Genomic DNA, 17,657 nt, shown 5'->3' with positions numbered 1-17,657 from the left:
AAAAGGAGTCTTAACTGAATGATTTGGGATGAATGAATAGTAGATCAAAACGCTCCTGAGCATGAAAGCCTCAGAGAGGCAGCCCTGTGTTAGCCTCCTCTAATCAGTGGTCTCCAGGAACCAGCAGGCGGGCCCACTGGGAGTCATCCTGCACCCTTCGCTTCTCTCCCGCACCAGGTTCGATGTGGTGGGCTACGGCTGCATGACCTGTATCGGCAACAGCGGGCCCTTACCGGAGGCTGTGGTAGAGGCCATCGTGCAGGTAATTACAGGGGAGCCTGTGGGTCTTTCTTTTTCACATGATGTGGGATGAAATGCTGGTAATTTTAAAGAAAGTTCAGGGAAGCATGGGGTGTATGTGGTTAAGAGAATGGTCTTTGGAGTTGAGTTAAACTTACTGTTTATCTTTGAGCAAGTTCACGAACCTCTTTGTGCCTCAGTTTTCACAGCTGTAAACAGGAAGGGATAACAGTATGGGTTTCAGAAAGCTGAGAGCATCACGGTGATAGTGGACACAAAGGCCTTAGTGCGGTGCCTGGCCGGCGCATGCCCCATGCACGTGACGGTGCCAGAATCATTTGTTCCTGTTGTCTGCAGGCTGGTTCCAAGTCAGACTACTGAACATAAACTCATTGGCTTGATTTTTGTCCCATAAATTCTTTAGCGTTGAAAAATACTATTTTGTCTGCTTGCACTGATTATAGAATCCCTGTCAGCCAGTGTGGCTTCCTCTAGCTGTCAACCTGTCATCTTCCCCCCCTGTTCCCGGGCCCCCGGCTGCAGAATAACTAGGATGCTGCCTCCTGACCCACCTGGTATTTCCTCATGAGCAGAAACCATCCAGTGCATCTCTCTGCTGCTTTTGACCCAGCATGTCTCTCCCAGGGTCACCCAGTGTGGTCTCCTTCTCTGGGGAGAGGACCAGTGCAGGGGAAGCTTAAAGCGCTACTTGACTTAAAGGTGAACTTCAGCAGCTGGGTCTAGGAAGCCCAGGCAGTCTGTTGTCTTTGCAACCTGTTTCCCCGTTCCTCACACAGGGGGACCTTGTAGCTGTCGGAGTGCTGTCTGGGAACAGGAACTTTGAAGGGCGAGTCCATCCCAATACCCGGGCCAACTATTTAGCCTCTCCGCCCTTAGTAATAGCCTATGCGATTGCTGGGACCATCAGGATCGACTTTGAGAAAGAGCCACTGGGTAAGATCTGATTTGTGGGGTTACAATTTTGTTTTCCCCCCAATGAATTGAAAACGTTACTGGAAAAAAAGTTATTGTTTTCCTTAATAAATAATGAAGCCTAGACTCTCCAAAGATCAGAGGAGGAAGAAGGGTCTTTGCTTCCTTTCCCAGCACACAGCTAAGACATAATTAAAATAGCTAAACAAGAATTTATAAAGGGGAAGGGACAAAAAGGGAAAGAAACACCAAGAGTAATGGAGGTCTTGCCATTCTGGCCTCTGCTCCAGTCCCTCCCTTTCCAGCGCCTGCTTCAGTCTCACGATAGCCTGGTGTTAATCTCTCTGCTGTAGGAACACGTCCGCAGTGTGCAGCTCCTCAAAGCTTGGGGGACGTGACGCTTTGTCTCCTTTCCCCTGGCCTCCTGTGTGCCCTCCCCAGTCCGTGCTACGCAGATTAGATAATATGAAAACGGTGCCCTAGACTTGACTTTAAGGAAATCACAGCTTTAGACGTGCAGCTGATCCTCATTACATATGTATTCCGTATTTTCAAATTTGACTACTCATTGAAGTGGATTTTCACCCCCAAAATCAGTGCTCATCACACTCCCATAGTCACTCACAGACGTGCACGAGGTGGTGAAAACCCTGAGTCACTCACCGTGCCTCTCTCCGCTGAGGTCAAGCAAGGTGACACTCTGTCTTTTTTTTTCAGGTCTCATTGCTGCAAACAAGTGTCCTGTTTGTGCTCCAGATAGCATCATGTTTTTCACACTTTTGTGCTTCTTTTGGGTGGTTTTACTGTTTAAGATGACCTCTGAGAGTAGGGCTAAAGTGCTGTGGATTATTCCTGAGCCCAGGAAGGCTGTGACAGGCCTCATGTTAGACAGGCTCACGAGTTCAGTGTGAACGCATCAATAGTATGTAAACAGAAATACATGAAACAGCATTACGTATTGATCAGTTGACAACAATGTTGTGGATAAACACCCTTGGGAGACTAACCTGTGTGTTTCTTGCAGGCAGTGGCTGAGTGTTCTCTAAGTGTGCACAGAGAATTTACTGAATGTAACTGCCCTAAACAATGAGACTGGGCTGACTGCCTGTGACCATGAAAATTGGATATGAGGTGAAGTTCATCTCACTAATAAACAATTTCTCCCCAGGGGTCAATGCCAAGGGACAGCAGGTATTTCTGAAAGACATCTGGCCAACCAGAGACGAGATCCAGGCGGTGGAGCGTCAGTACGTGATCCCCGGGATGTTTAAGGAGGTCTATCAGAAAATAGAGGTGAGGTCCCCGCCCTAGTGTCAAGGGGAAGTCACTCCTCTGCGTCATCTCTGCCAACCTTGAGGCTAGTGTCAGTATCAACCAGACAAAGTGGTATTTCTTCAGATGACTGGGAAAGTGGTACAGTCATTTTGCTCTTACAATTCAGGCTCTTTCAGACCCCACTCTCCCCCGCTGTTCCCAGATTTGGACACATGAGCAGCAGGCTCAGGAGGCGGGGACTCAGCACGGATGCGGCTCCTGGCTAGCTCTGCCTGGCTCCCCTCTTCCTCTGACAGCCCAGGGTGAGCATGAGCTGTGGATGAGGAGCCCAATGTCCCTATAGTGTGTCACTGAGGGGCCACATGGCTGAACACACCACTCAGATTTATCTGCCAGCTTCAAAGAGTAACAAATAAAAGCCACTCAGTAGGAAGCACCAAACTATGAAGCTGCTGAGATTTAAAAAAAAAAAAAAAACTTGCTGTGCATTTTACAAACAGGGGGAAATGTATGGGGCTCGATACTGCTTTCCGAGACTCTCGAATGTTACCCTTTTCCCTGGTTTCTGTGTTAGGCTGACCCCAGGGCTTCTGGCTGGGGCTGGCAGCTTGAAATATGAGGGCAGACTGGGCAGCAGAGTCAGATGGAAGTCACATTCACACACTGTGAATCCCATAAGCTGCTCTTTGGGAAATGGTTCAAGGCAGTTTGGTGGATACTGGGCTAAATGCATTTCTCCAGAGGCTGAGTTAATGACGTGGAGCAAATTCAAGCCAATTTGAATGCATGGTGGCCGTCACTATCTAATGTCCTTGTGACCAGAAGTCTACCTCCCCAAATCTTCAGAGCATCAATAACTTCCCCTCGGGTACAACCTGGATTGTTATTTCATAAATTATGTGTGTTAGTTACCTATTGCTCTGCAACACATTACTCCTAAACTTAGTGAATTAAAACAGCAAACACTTTTTACCTGTGTCTGTGGGTCAGAAATGAGGTGCCGCTTAACAGGGTGTGTCTGCCTTCACAAGGCTTCCTTCCAGGTGTCATCTGAGGCTGTGGCCTCACCTGATGATTCGACTGGGGAGGAGCCAGTTCTTAGACCGCTCGTGTGGTCATTGGCAGGATAAAGGACCTCGCATGCTATGGGTGAAGGCCTCAGCTTCTCACTGACTGTCAGGGAGAGGCCCCCCTCAGGGCCTTACTAGCGGGTCTCTTCACAGCATAGTGACTGGCTTGCCAGCAAGAGCAAGTAAGAAGGTGAGGAGACAGAAGACAGTCTCTATAACCTAATCCTGGAAATGAGTCGCTAGGCTCAGCCCTCACCCAGCAGGAGGGGTTCATTTATGGGTAGGATTCCCAGGAGGCAGGAATCCTCCTGGAAATCATTTAAATGGGGTCTGATTTAAATAGGAATCTAAAATGGGGTCATTTTAGAGATAGCCTGTCACAGGGCATGTGTATTTGTAAATTATTTAGCATGGTGTTATCTTTGTATAGACATGCTGTGTGACCATGTAGGCTAAGAATTGGTTTTACTATACTGTTAGCTTGAATATATGTATTATGTTCACATGTTAAGTCTTCCTCAGGATGAATTGTGATTAGACCTGCCTGTCCTTTTTTTCTTTCTCCCCAAGACTGTGAATGAGAGCTGGAATGCCCTAGCAGCCCCATCAGATAAGCTATATTGCTGGAATCCCAAATCTACATACATTAAATCACCACCATTCTTTGAAGACCTGGTAGGCCTTTTTTTTTTTTTTTTTTAACAAAATGTGTTCTTCACAGTTTCTTGGCTTGTTAAATCTACTTGATTAACCAGTACCCTCGCTTTGACTACCTGCTTCGTTGAAACCTTTACACCCCTGAGCAGATAACACTGGGGAGACCTTGAGGAAGCTGGGTTATTTGGCTGGCATGGGCCTGTGGTTTGTCTGTCCAGGGCTTCCGTGCGGCTGTGCAGAGACCCCTGGAGATTAAGTATCGCCGGGACAGAGACTCAGTAACGTCTGAGGGGGGCTGTCCAGGAGAACAGCCTCCAGGACCTGCCATACTTAAGCCTCATACCCATACAAGCAAGGGACATCTTCTCTGAAACTGAAGATCAGGAGTCTGTGCTCTCCTGGTGGGAGGAGGGGATGAGAGGATGTGAGTAGAACTGCCATACTCAGCACTTGGTACCTTCTCTGGATGTGGAGAAAGAATGTCATTTGTGGCAGCATCCCTTTTGCTTTTGAGGGGATAGTGCCAATACTTCACCTCCTTCAAGGATGAGATATGAATATCTTGCACAAATTCACTTTGCTTTACTAAACACCCTTGATAAACCCAGTAAAACAAGAATTCTGTATGTGTTGATGTAGGGCTGTCATCAGGTTCAAATCCATGGACCACTGCTGTTGAGGCTCCCCTGGTGATGCATTGGAGAAAACCCAGGCAAACACTGACTTACTGTGTTCTTTGCTAGACTTTGGATCTTCAGCCCCCTAAGTCTATCGTGGATGCCTATGTGCTATTAAACTTGGGAGATTCAGTAACAACAGACCACATCTCTCCAGCTGGAAACATCGCAAGAAACAGCCCTGCTGCTCGCTACTTAACTAACAGAGGGTAAGTAATGAGGGAAGCAGGGGAAGCCTGAAGACAAAAGGGACAGCATGAGGTCATTAATCCTCTTTCCATGAGGTCTGTTTGGCATCAGACTCCAGTTTTTCACTGAACCCTGGAGCCTGAAAAGCAATCACTCTTTCTGTTTGTTGCTTTGAAGCTACTAGAGAATCCACCAGCACGTGAACCCTAGCACGTGGAGACCTTCTTTTTGAGCAAGTGTACTTATTAGACTCAGCTGTCATCCCTGCCACCAGCTTGGCTGATAGTTTATGTACAAGGCTCTACTCTTCCCCTGTGTGGCCTGGTTATACTTGAAGCACTTGGCAGGGGTATAACCAGAAATGCACTGACATTTCCTGGTTGAGAGACATATTTTGGGTTTTAGTTTACTATTTATTTTGGCTGTGCTGGGTCTTTGTTGCAGCCCATAGACTCTCTAGTTGTGGCGTGTGGGCTCTGGAGCGCATAGGCCCAGTAGTTGTGGCATATGGACTTGGTTGTAGTATGTATGATCTTAGTTCCCTGACTGGGGATAGAACCCAGGACCCCAGCATTGGAAGCGCAGAGTCTTATCCACTGGACCACCAAGGAACTCCCAAGAGACACATGCTTTACAGAAAACAGCTGTGAGAATTTGCAATTTATACATCCATTCAGCAATCCTTCAGTCATATACCTATTTTAACAGGTATTACACTAATATTATATACTGCCATTTAACCAACCCTGAGTCAAGAAGATCCCCTGGAGAAGGACATGGCAACTCACTCCAGCATTCTTGCCTGGAGAGTCCCCATGGACAGAGGAGTCTGTCAGGCTAGTCCATGAGGTCACAAAGAGTCGGACACTAAACCACCACCATAGTGTACCAGTATCAGTCAATGTCCACCCCAGATCTGACTATCTAGAGATTCGTCTGGGGAGATGTACGTTCCTGGCCCCCATCCCCACTTTCTGAGTCACCTTCTTCAGGGACAGGGACCAGAGCCAATATGAGAAACAGAATTGAAGCTTCTTTTTTTTCCAGTGGGAGAGGACAGCCACCTTGCCCTTCCTCTGACTTGCTGGGCGGGCAACCCATTCTCTTCACAACTTTCCCCTTCTCTCATGCTCATTCAGTCTCTGCCTTTTCCTGGTGCATCCCATGGGAGAGTCTGTTTATTCAGACCGAGAATATCTCCTATTCCCCAGAATGTGCATGTTGTGAGTTTAAGAAGACAGCCCAGATCTAGAGGAGGTGAACGCACAGTGGCCTGTGTCGAGATTTTTCTTTAACGTGGGGCAGCTACTTTTTAAAATGTATGGCAACTGCCCATACACAGATAGTGGGCTGGCCAAAAAGTTCACTCAGGGTTGTCTACTATTAAGATGTTACAGAAAAAGCCGAACAAACTTTTTGGCCAACCTAATACATAGAGATTTTAACATTTATTTGTTCTATTATTTGGCTGGGCTGGGTCTCAGTTGGGGCATGTGGGATCTAGTTCCCCGACCAGGGATGGAACCCAGGCCCACTGCACTGGAAGTGTGGTGTCTAGGCCCTGGACCAGCTAAGCGAAGTCCTCATATTATGAGCTTTTAAAGAGATGGTTCTGTCTTGAGTGGGAGATGCGAGTCCATCAACAAATAGAAAAGGACAGGAGACGTTCAAGGTGGGTTGGTGAGTCCTGCTCTTCTCCTCACCCACACTGCTCGAGACATGCTGCCCACCATCTTATTCCTTGAATGTTCAAACAAGGCCAAGTACCCCTCTGCCTGACAGCCTTCGAGTGGGCTGACTGTTTTCTCCTCTTGGATGCCTTTCCCCAAGATACCCTCTTAACTAACTCCCACGCCAAGTTCAAGTCTTCCTCCATAAGGTCACTCCTACCATACTCTTCTTGCCCTGGCCTACCTTTTCTTAGGTATTAACCACAATCTAGTAACACTTGTGTAGGATGCTCTTTTAAAAAAACTTCTGTCTCTACCTTCTAGGATGTAAGCCCTGCAAAAGCAGGGATTTGCTGTATCCCAGGCACCTAACAGCTCCTGGCATGTAGTTGGTACTCAGTGAAAAGTTGTTGAATGAATGAATGGGAATGGCTTCTAAGGACAGAGAATCTAGAGAAATAGAGTTGAGGCTGGAAGAAGAAAACTAGGAAGAGAGAAGTAACCAACACCTTTTTTGATTGGTGGTTATTGATACTCTTTAGAGAATAGAGTTAAAGGAAATATACCATTCCAGAAAAATACATATCCACATTTTGGACATAATTTCAGGGGTTCATAGTCACACTCACCTACTCCCGAAGCCCTTGCTTAGATTCTCAGTCTTCAAAATTGAGCTAATGAATAAATCATTAACACAGATGGTTCCTAGCATTTTAAGAAACAGCTCAGTGAACTGGTCTCTGTTCATTAAGATGTTGTTCCAGACATCTCAAAACATCCCTTCATTCGGACCCACAGACCAGATTTTTCTTTGATTTTAGGACCAGCAGTTCTTGTTCTGCTCCTTCATCCCTGCCCTGCTTTTGATCTTACAACAATACTAAGTCATGTTGCCAGTTACGTGGTTTTTAATTGCATCAAGTTCCTGGACAAATGTGAACCTATTCTGTTTCATTTACAGAATGTTTTTTGTGTGTCCCCCACTCTCGGCTCCACCAAACTGATGTACCCGGAGTATGCCCTTTGCTTCCTTTGTTTTTTTTTTTTTCACCCACTTTTAACATTTTATCTTTAATGAAGCTTTATAGGCTGCCCTACTGAATAAAGTACTCTGATTAAAGTTCCTCCCGATTGCTCTACCCATATTTATAAGACTCTAGGTTGATGCTGGGAGGTTATAGATTCACCATCGCACCTACTGCCTCTCAATGGGCCCTCAGTCGAAGCTATGGAAGCATTTTTCTGTCTTGGAGAACAATACTTAGTAGACTTACAGAAATACTAGGTTTGTGATTTTTTTCCCCTTTCATGGTATAAGCCAGGTTTAATCTCTCAGTTCCCTAAACCAGCTTCTCTCCTGCTTTTGTTATCAGCCTGACTCCTCGAGAATTCAACTCCTACGGCTCCCGCCGAGGGAATGATGCCATCATGGCGCGGGGGACATTCGCCAACATCCGCTTATTAAACAAATTCTTGAACAAGCAGGCACCACAGACTATCCATCTGCCTTCTGGTGAAATTGTGAGTATGGTGTCTTGTGCTTCCTCTAGAAGCCAGCATTTCTTAGGCTCTGGGTGGTTCAATGCTTGCCTTGTCGATTTTTTTTTTTTCACACCTCATCCTACCTCTTGCTTTACATAATCCCTTCTGCCAAGTGTTCCATATATGTAGAGGTCATCCCTAAAGAAGGGTCCCTTTAAACTGGAAGGTCTTTTCCTGCTTAGAGATTTCTGCTTCATGCTTTAACTAAATCTTGTTTCTTAGGAGTTGAGCTTAAAAAGCCTCCAATTGAGGTTTCATCAGTTCAGAATACTTGAAGGGGAAATTCCAGGTTAAGGTGGAGGATATTTACTAAGAAGTGCTGTTTTATGACTTCAGTAACATTTACTTAATCATACCGTTGGGGAAGGAAGAATATAGAGGACTGGGCAGGCCTGCTTGGGTCCTAATGGGAACCACGTGGAGTTGGTTTATTAGAGCTGAAGTTGTCTGTTCACAGAGGGCAGGCATGGACAGAGGTGGGGAAGCCTGCCCTTGAAGTCAGACAAGCCTGGGTTCAAGTCCCAGCTCCACCTCAGACCAGCTGTGGAGCCTTCTTCAGCGATCTATCTACCTCTCTGAGCTCACTTTTCTTACTTGCAAAGTAGAAATAACATCTCCTTTTTAAGGTTCTGAGGTTAACCCTGAGTGGCATGCGTGTGGCAGTCACTCAGTCAACTCTTGGACTGTACCCCGCCAGGCTCCTCTGTCCATGGGATTTCTCAGGCAAGAGTACTGGAGTGGGCTGCCATTTCCTACTCCAGGGCACCTTCTCAACCCAGGGGTCAAATCCACATCTCTTATGTCTCCTGCATTGGCAGGCGGATTCTTTACCAGCGCACCCCCTGTGAAGCCATCCAGCAGAGTGAGTGCCTAGGACATATTTGTTCAGTGACTAGTGGGGACAGTAGACTATTAAGTGAAAAAGATACAGATGAATGGTAAAATCCCCAAGAGACGAAGGAAGGACTTGTAGTTAATAGACTTTGAGGGCCTCCGGGATGCCAACTGTCATGGTGGGATCCCTCATTGACAGCCCTACCATGCACAGAACTCCTAGTCAGATGGTTAGTGCCTCAGCTTAAATAAGGAGACAGCATCAGAGATGAAGAGACATTGGAGTCAGGCCTTGAACTTGAAAGACAGACCTAGACAAGAAACAGAGGAATAAAGAGAAAAACAGATGATGCACAGAGTAGAAGAAAACTAAGAAAAACAATTGTTTCATCAGAGTGATAAGAGATGATTTTCTGTTGGTGTAATCAGAAGATAAGAAGGAGCTCTTAAAAAAAAAAAAAAAAATCTCTAAAAAATTCCACAGGAAAAGTTGAGAAAGTCTTCCAGAAGGTAGAAAGACAAAGAGGAAATTAGGAAATGTAAGAAAATCAAAGCCTGAACCGAGGAGGACCAGCATCTGACTGAATAAACATGCTAAAAAGAACAGATTAAATCTGAGAGGAAACTGTTAAAGAGTTAACACAAGAAATTTTTCAAGTGCAAAATCTGAGATTCCAGATCGAAAGGTCCACTGCACACACCCAGCCACATGAGTACTACTCACTCCAAGTCACATAACCTTGAAAGTAAGAACAGCAGAGGTAAGGAGAAGATCTAGAAACTTCCAAGAGGGGAAAAAAAGCTTATGTGCACTCCTCTGGGGATCAGATGCACTCAAGGCAACCCAGGAGACTTAGACTAAGGAAAATTGTTGGCACCCTAAAATCTGTATCCCTCATACTACCAGCCAAGTGAGAGTAAAGTAACAACACATTCAGATATTCAAAAGCTTTAAAAATAATCTGTCAGTCCCAGTCTCAGAAAGCTACTTGGTAGTTGTATTCCACCAAAATGAAAGAATAAACCAAATATAGGGGAAGATGTAGGATCCAGGGAAAGGAAATGCAGGGAATCACCAGGATGCTGGGGAAGGAAGACTCCTCGGTCACATGAACACACCTCAGAGAGTCAGTGGTCCACACAGGAATGAGGGCGTCAGGAGTGACCCCCCGTGAAAAAGATTTTTAAAGTAAATCACCTGATAGATATGAATGTCTTCAGAAAAAATCTGTATCGATACTTTAGGTAGTATATTTGGGAGTTAATGGGTAGGGACACAAACAGGTGAGCGTGCACACACACTCATACAAATTTATTATTTCCAGTGGGAAAAGAAATTTTTTTTAATTGCCAAGAAAAGGAAATCTGAGTCCATTATGTGGCTCAGCTGTAAATAGCATGTACATACTTAAAACATATGGCCAGAAAAGGTATGACAGTGATATTAGAAGGCCCTGGAGGGGAGAGGTTGGGGAGAGGGAGGGCCCTACAAGAGTGGTAGTGGAAAGAACTAAATCCTCTAAGTAAGAATTTAATGGATAATAAAGAGAAATGAGCTGACCAATTAAATACTTAGGAATCCAGAGGTGAGATATCAGAAGAAACCACTAACTTTTATGCTTCCTTTAGAAGAGAGGGCACGTGCAGGGAGCCGGAACTCTATAAGCTGCCTGCTTATACTCTCAGTTTGACGCACACAAGAGAAAAGCCAGGAGCCCAGAATTCAAACCTGCTGAATCCGCACATTTGGGTTCCACAACCCGGCTCTGCTGTGGGATTGTCAGCTCTGTGGTCGTTTTGAAAGCACTTTAAAACACACACTCCCACATTCTTAATATCCAAACTAGTAACCGATACCTCTGAAAGTATCGGGTAGGTTGTTCTTTTCTGGTCTTTGAAAGCATCCAGGGTTTTTTGTTAGACAGAGCAGGCTTTTACTCTTTTTTTTTTCCCAACAGTTTCTATATTTGTGAGTTCTCTTCAGCTGAAGACAGACAGAATCCTATCTAGATTTAGGCAGTGCCGTGTGACATTAACCACAGTCTCCATCCTTTCACCACAGTAGTAATTTGTGAAAGCCTACTTGAGAGTTTGATTATATACCTTTCTAGAGCTCCTTTCAAATCAAACACTCCCTCTTTGGAGGGATCTTATTTTCTGACTTAAGTAGCGACCAAAAAAAAAGTTTCATTACTCACCATCAATGATATCACCTGTCTTTGTGAAGCCTCAGCTCAGCAGAATGTTCAGAGTTCCTATGAGAAACAAATGAATCTATTTGTTAAAGCTGTTTCTCATATACACTAAGAGATTCCTTAACGCTTTCTTGTCCTTTATTGATTGGTGCTTCATCAGTGTTTCCACTATTGTTACCTTGACCTCCATGTAGAAGGGTGATGAATAAAAGTCTGCATTTTTGTAATTTTCAAACATGTGACCTTTTTTTTGTGTTTGGCCACCCTTCACAACTGACCATCACCAAGCCTCTGGTACAAAATCAAATCCCAGATTTAGGTGGGATTCTCTGCTTTTGCTTTAAAATATTTTAATCAATGGAAGAGTTTAAAAAAAAAAAAAAAAACTGATCTAATTTCCTTTTTCCCCTGATGCCCTAGGATTTGAATGTTTTTCTAAAATTAGGACAATAAGGCATTTCACTTATGAGTATAAAATTCAATTTGATAGAGGTAAGTACCTGGAGAATCCCATGGACGGAGGAACCTCGTACAGTCCATGGGGTCTCAAAAAGTCGGACACGACTGAGCAACTAAAAAGAAGAAAAGAAGTAGTATTAATAGACGGCATTAACTGGAAATTTGTAGACCAGGCAACTGGTTGGTTGAGTTTGCCCTTGACTTTACACTGACTTGGCCGACTGCAGACACTCCTCCATGTCCCCTCAGGACTCATTGGCCTCTGTCTTTACTCTGCCTTTACGCTTGCCTTTACTCTGTCGCTAAAACCTCCCTCCTCTCCTCCTCAGCTTGATGTGTTCGACGCCGCTGAGCGGTACCAGCAGGCGGGTCTCCCCCTCATCGTCCTGGCCGGCAAGGAGTACGGCTCGGGCAGCTCCCGAGACTGGGCCGCCAAGGGCCCTTTCCTCCTGGTGAGTAGCCCGCAGAGACCGCGCTGCAGGCACCTGCCCCTCGCGCCAGAAGGGAAGCTGGGAGGGAGGCGGAAGGAACGTCCTTTGGTTTGCCTTCCAAGAAGATGCTGTGGGAGAGCAGAGCAAGCTCGGGGAAGCGTGGGCTGTTTGCTCACCTGCTACTTCGTGATCCGGGCTTCCCACACTGAGTGAAGAAATGTGGAGTCAGCGGGTTCCCCTCCATCAAGTGTCGCTACCCTGGGAGCCATGGATCTTTGGGTGTGTCGGTACGATCATTGAGGGGAGGATCTTGAAGTCCATGAAATTACATCCAGAAGTGTGGAATGTGTCTTTTTTTTTTAATGGGGAAAGTTTCATGATTTTCATAATGTTCTCGGGTTAGCACCTGAAGCTCATTTAAGGCCCTTGTCCCAGTTCAATGTGAGGACAGTGCTGCTACTGTCTCGTCTGTTAGGCTCACAGAAGGGCAAACATCAGGAGCCCGAAAGTGAAAGTCGCTCAGTCATGTCCGACTGTTTGCAAATGAACTATACAGTCCATGGAACTCTCCAGGCAAGAATGATGGAGTGGGTAGCCTTTCCCTTCTCCAGGGGATCTTCCCAACCCAGGGATCGAACCCAGGTCTCCCACATTGCAGGTGGATTCTTTACCAGCTGAGCCACAAGGGAAGCCCGGGAGCCTGAGCTTTGAATAAACTCAGGGAATGCACTTTGTACAGCTCCTTTTCACTGCCAGTGAAGGGTCTCTGCACAGCTCAGGAGAAAAGGAAGCCCTCTCAGTGTGTAGACAGACAGCTCTTCAGAACCTTCCGCCATTTCAGCGCTTGACCCGGAAGTTGTCCCTGTGGGAGGGGCCCCACAGGAAGTCTTTCCTTCTGGCCCCTTCGCTGAGCCTGAAAGCAGGGCCACTTCTGGTGCCTGGCTTCAGTCTTCAGGGTAGGGTAGAATAGCTTGGCTGATACCAGTTTAAATAACGGTGGCTTGAGCCAATCAATGCACTTGGCAGACGTTGCACAAGTCAGTTGATATCCACACGTGCAGTAAAAAATACATGGCTGGCTGGCAGGCAGCCCTCTAGACGCCCAGGTTTTATCACAACCCCCCCCCCCCTTTTTTATAAGTCCATCAGTTTGCAGTGTGTGGGGGTGTGGAGAAAAAATATGTTATTAGTTGGTAATTTGTCGAAGGCCTGCCCTTTCTAGAAACTGCTGAAAAGAACCTAAGAAACTATAAAAGGAAGGATTTTAGGAAGGGGCCAGGCGCTGACAACAGCATTGAGAGCAGGAACAGTCGGGGCGGGGTGGGGGGGTGCTGGGGGGACAGGAAGGTCTGTGAATAGGCGAGTCCCGGCTCAGAGGGGCTCCCTAGAGTCTGGGTGGGCTGCACCAGCCGCAAGGCCAAAGAAAGAGCCTGGCCCCGGCGAGAGAGGCATCAGTGGTTTCGCAGAGGGAGGCTCTTACACCTCTGAAGCATCGTGGGGTGCAGCTGACTACAGGGAGCACACACGATAGTCTTCACCCCGTGGAGGAGGCGGCGGCTCCTCCCGTTTATTACAGCAGGGATTGACATCAGCTTGGCTGTAGTTTCCAGGGAAACCAGGGCTGGGGCATGTCCCTCACAGCCCCTCAAGTTAACAGCCGTCAGAGGGTAAATGCTTCCCTCTAATGAACTAACAGGTGGGGCCATCCTGGCCTAAGGGGCAGAGGGCAAGCACGTTCAGGTGAGTAGGGCGGAGGCGAAGCCCGAGGAGGAGAGCAGCGGGTATACAAAGAGCAAGGGAACAGCCATCTTTTAGGGTCCCGACTCTGCAGTGTCAGCTTCTCTACAGAACAGCCCTGAGTTCTGTCTGCCCAGACAGCCGTGCGCACTTCCTTCTGTAGCTGGCCAGCCTCAGCCACGTTGTCCGCAGAAAGAGAGGCCAGGCAGCGTGACCTGCCGCTCCACACGGCACTACTCACAGAGCTTGGGGCGTGAATAACCTGTGTTTACAACCTTTGCCCCTTCCCCCCGAATAAATACGCAGTACATATGTACATAAATCTACACGAAATACCGACTGTCCTAAAGAATCTGCTCTTTTAAACCTGTGCTTTTAAACTTGGAAACACTTTGTGATTTAAAAAATACCTATGCCTGGATCTCATTCCCAGACGTTCTGGTTTGGTTGGTAAGATGAAAGGCCTGGACATTTGGATTTTAAAAGCCTCTCCTGGTGACTGTAATATTAGCAGAATCTTAGAACACCTCTGTCAAGCCTTGGTTCTCCAGACTTAAAAGTATCCCATCCTCTCCCACCCATGCTTCCTGCAAGAGATTCTGATAAAGTAGATCCGGGCTAGTAAGTACCTTAAGAATCTACATTTTTAACAAGCTTCCTGAGTGACCCTGGTTCAGGGGATCTGAAAGTATGTTGAGAGCTTTTAGGGGTATCTTAATATTATATTACAGTTAACTAATATTTGAGATTTGGGTGTTCTAGTTAATCAGGTATCCTGGTTTACTGATCATTGCTGTATATTGTCAGTTATAGGTTACCAATAAAATGTGCTTTATAGGAAGCTTTATATCAAGATTACATTCAGTGCAATTTGATCCTTGAAATGGGAGGTATAAAAGCAGCACACAGCAGGTGATCAATTCCTTTCTCTGTACTATGTTCTGAAAGTTGTGTTTTGATTAAATCTTCTGTGTCTGCTAATACAACCTACAATAATACCAAAATTCAAAGGGCAAAATGAATTTTCTTTGTGTTTCTTTGTAGTGTGGTTTCCAGATACAGTGGGAGTTTGTATCACAAACTAACTGTGTGGTTAGACTTTGTGGGTTCAAATATCTGTCAGACCACTGACTCCCAGGGCACAGGGCACAGTAATAGTGTCTCCATCCAGAGTTGGTGGAGGTAGAAGGGGAGAGTTCATTTCATTGCCTACATGCTGCTTATACAGTGGAGGCAGTCAGTTGGCTACTGTGCTATATATAATGGCAACATTTTATGTAAAGGACTAATTGGTACTTAAGAAGAATTTGGGCAGGAGAAGAGTTTTGACCTAAGAATCCTGTTGTTAAGTGTCTGTGTATCTAAAGAAAAACTCTGTCTGAGCTACTTACTCTCTTCGTTCCTCAGGGAATCAGAGCTGTCCTAGCGGAGAGTTACGAGCGCATTCACCGAAGTAACTTGGTCGGGATGGGGGTGATCCCTCTCGAGTACCTCCCTGAGGAGAATGCAGACACCCTGGGACTCACCGGGCGTGAACGATACACTATCAGCATTCCAGAAACCCTGAAACCACGAATGAAAGTCCAGATCAAGGTAAGTCAGTGCCCTTCCGTGCCAGGTCCAGCTAAAGGGACCCCATGTTTGTCATCAGTCTTTTTTTTTTTTTTTAATTTGGTCATGCTGCAGGTCATGCACGATCTTAGTTCCCCACCCAGGGATCGAACTCATGTCTCCTGCATTAGGAGAATAGTGATGAAAAGTTCAGGGATGGGGCATTTAAGACAGCTTTTTATTATAAAAATGTGATCAGACACACTCACCCCAGGCCCTGGCTTTGATTAGCACTGAGGTGAAAACGACAGATGAGCCCTGGGTAAGGCGAGGATGAGGTGTGGCACCGTGGTCCCAGGGTGATTTAGCCACCCAGGCAGCTTGAGCTGCTGAGCCGCATCCCAGGGTGAGCATCTGGGCCAGTGCCCAGGGGACAGCCTTAATGAAGTGCCTGCTGGCTGCCAAGACTTCCTTCCCCGGACCGTCCCTGGTGAAGGCTTCGAAAATATTCCAAACATCGCGGGTAACTGCTGCACCGAGAGGCTGTTTCTAATTCTCAGGGTCTCTCACTTCCATCAAAGATGCTCTGCAGGGCTTTACCTTGTAGATCAGTACATGGGGCATCTTGTTAAGTAAAGCACAGCTTGCTGCTCAGTGGGTCTGGGCTGGGGCTGGCCGGCACCTGCTCCAGTGCTGGGTGCTGCCGGGACTTGGACTGCACTTGGAGGGCAGTCTGAGGGCTGGCTCGTCTCCTCCCTCAGCAATTCTTCTCTGCTTCTCCGTCCTGTCAGCTGGACACTGGGAAGACCTTCCAGGCTGTCATGAGGTTTGACACCGACGTGGAGCTCACTTATTTCCATAACGGGGGCATCCTCAACTACATGATCCGCAAGATGACCAAGTAGGCCCTGGTCTCCTTGGAGATGGGCGGCCCAGCGGCCCGGCAGCAGGAGGAAGCACAGCATCCGCAGCCCGCAGGCCTGGGGTTGGCAGCCCCTCCGCCCCTGGCCTCCTCCCCCGACCCTCACCTCCACGCAGGGGTGCTGCCTGCCCAGGGCGCCCTGAGGTTCCAGTGTGGATCCTCTGCACACAGAATCAGCAGTTTCTACATGCGCTATTTTTGTTAATCTTTTTATCTTGTTCTAGAATTTGGGAGCTTAGAATGGTGGGACTGTCACTTGTGCCAAGAAGGGAGAGTTGAGCCCTTTAAGGTCACTGATCACTGAATGTTGATTTTTCACTCTTAGCCTCTAATGTTCAGCTCCTGCCCAGTTTCTGGCTCCTGTCCGTTGCCCTCTGCTCCATGAAACGTCCCCCTTGAGAGTCCGTTGCCCCTGTGTGCTCTGCCAGTGTAACTGACAAGGCAGAGGGGACGTGTTTGCACATGGTGACCGTAGTCCCTCCACCCCGCCGATTCCTCCAGAGTGAATGACCCAGGCACTTCGGGAACGGCTCAGACATTCAGAGTTTTCACTTGTGTACTTTTTGACAGATCCACACTGAGGAAATATGGAGATGTCTTTCAGTAGTTTCATAAAAGTTTCCCTAGAAAACTTTTCATGTATCACGAGGAGAACTTTGGAGGTGGTTTTGGAGAGATATGCAGAACATTTCTAATTTGAATAAGATTAAATCTATTTTCAAGGAAAACTTTTTGACTTTGGTATTGAATTCTGCTGCGGGCGTGGCCCTCATTTTGTGATATTTAGAGCAGAGCAAATTTCAGACTGCAGGTTCCTTAAGTCTGAGTGATCTTCGAGTTTTGTTTTCCAAAAATATATTTATTTGGCGGTGCCAGGTCTTAGTTTTAACATGAGGACTCTAGTTGTGGCATGTGGGATCTAGTTCCCTGACCAGGAATTGAACCCAGGCACCCTGCACTGGGAGCACGGAGTCTTTAGCCACTGGACCGCCAGGTAAGTCCCTCGAGTTCTTTTCTGTAACCACATCAGTAATATGCAGGTTAAATGCCTGGTTGAACCCCCTTTAGGAGCGCACAAGATGGTAGCAATAGCCTGGGAGCAGTGACGATGTAGCTTGGTGAACGAACCATAGTTTTTTTTAATCTTCAGCTGGGTTACCTGCTCGTTTTCACCACTGAGGTCATTTCAGGGCACATGTCGTAGTCTGCTCCAGCTGCCATGATGAAATGTCATAGACTGAGTGGCTCAAACGCCAGAAATTTATTCTCTCACAG

General features: G+C 46.7%; 1 protein-coding gene across 1 annotated transcript in view; it reads left to right on the top strand.

The window, feature by feature from the left end:
* Positions 1-17,110, top strand: part of ACO1 (aconitase 1) — a 65,277-nt gene extending 48,167 nt beyond the window's left edge. The window contains exons 13-21 of the mRNA XM_065908433.1: positions 178-262; positions 1,038-1,194; positions 2,342-2,466; positions 4,089-4,193; positions 4,919-5,061; positions 8,085-8,232; positions 12,071-12,193; positions 15,317-15,502; positions 16,252-17,110. Of these exons, the coding sequence (XP_065764505.1) occupies positions 178-262; positions 1,038-1,194; positions 2,342-2,466; positions 4,089-4,193; positions 4,919-5,061; positions 8,085-8,232; positions 12,071-12,193; positions 15,317-15,502; positions 16,252-16,365 (1,186 nt within the window). The 3' untranslated portion in view covers positions 16,366-17,110. The remainder of the gene's footprint in view (positions 1-177; positions 263-1,037; positions 1,195-2,341; positions 2,467-4,088; positions 4,194-4,918; positions 5,062-8,084; positions 8,233-12,070; positions 12,194-15,316; positions 15,503-16,251) is intronic.
* Positions 17,111-17,657: the final 547 nt, after the last annotated feature.

This window comes from Muntiacus reevesi, chromosome 17 (genome assembly GCF_963930625.1).
Source record: "Muntiacus reevesi chromosome 17, mMunRee1.1, whole genome shotgun sequence".
NCBI classification, from domain to species: domain Eukaryota; kingdom Metazoa; phylum Chordata; class Mammalia; order Artiodactyla; family Cervidae; genus Muntiacus; species Muntiacus reevesi.
Note: the sequence above shows the minus strand (reverse complement) of the source record. Positions and strands in the feature narration are given on the sequence as shown.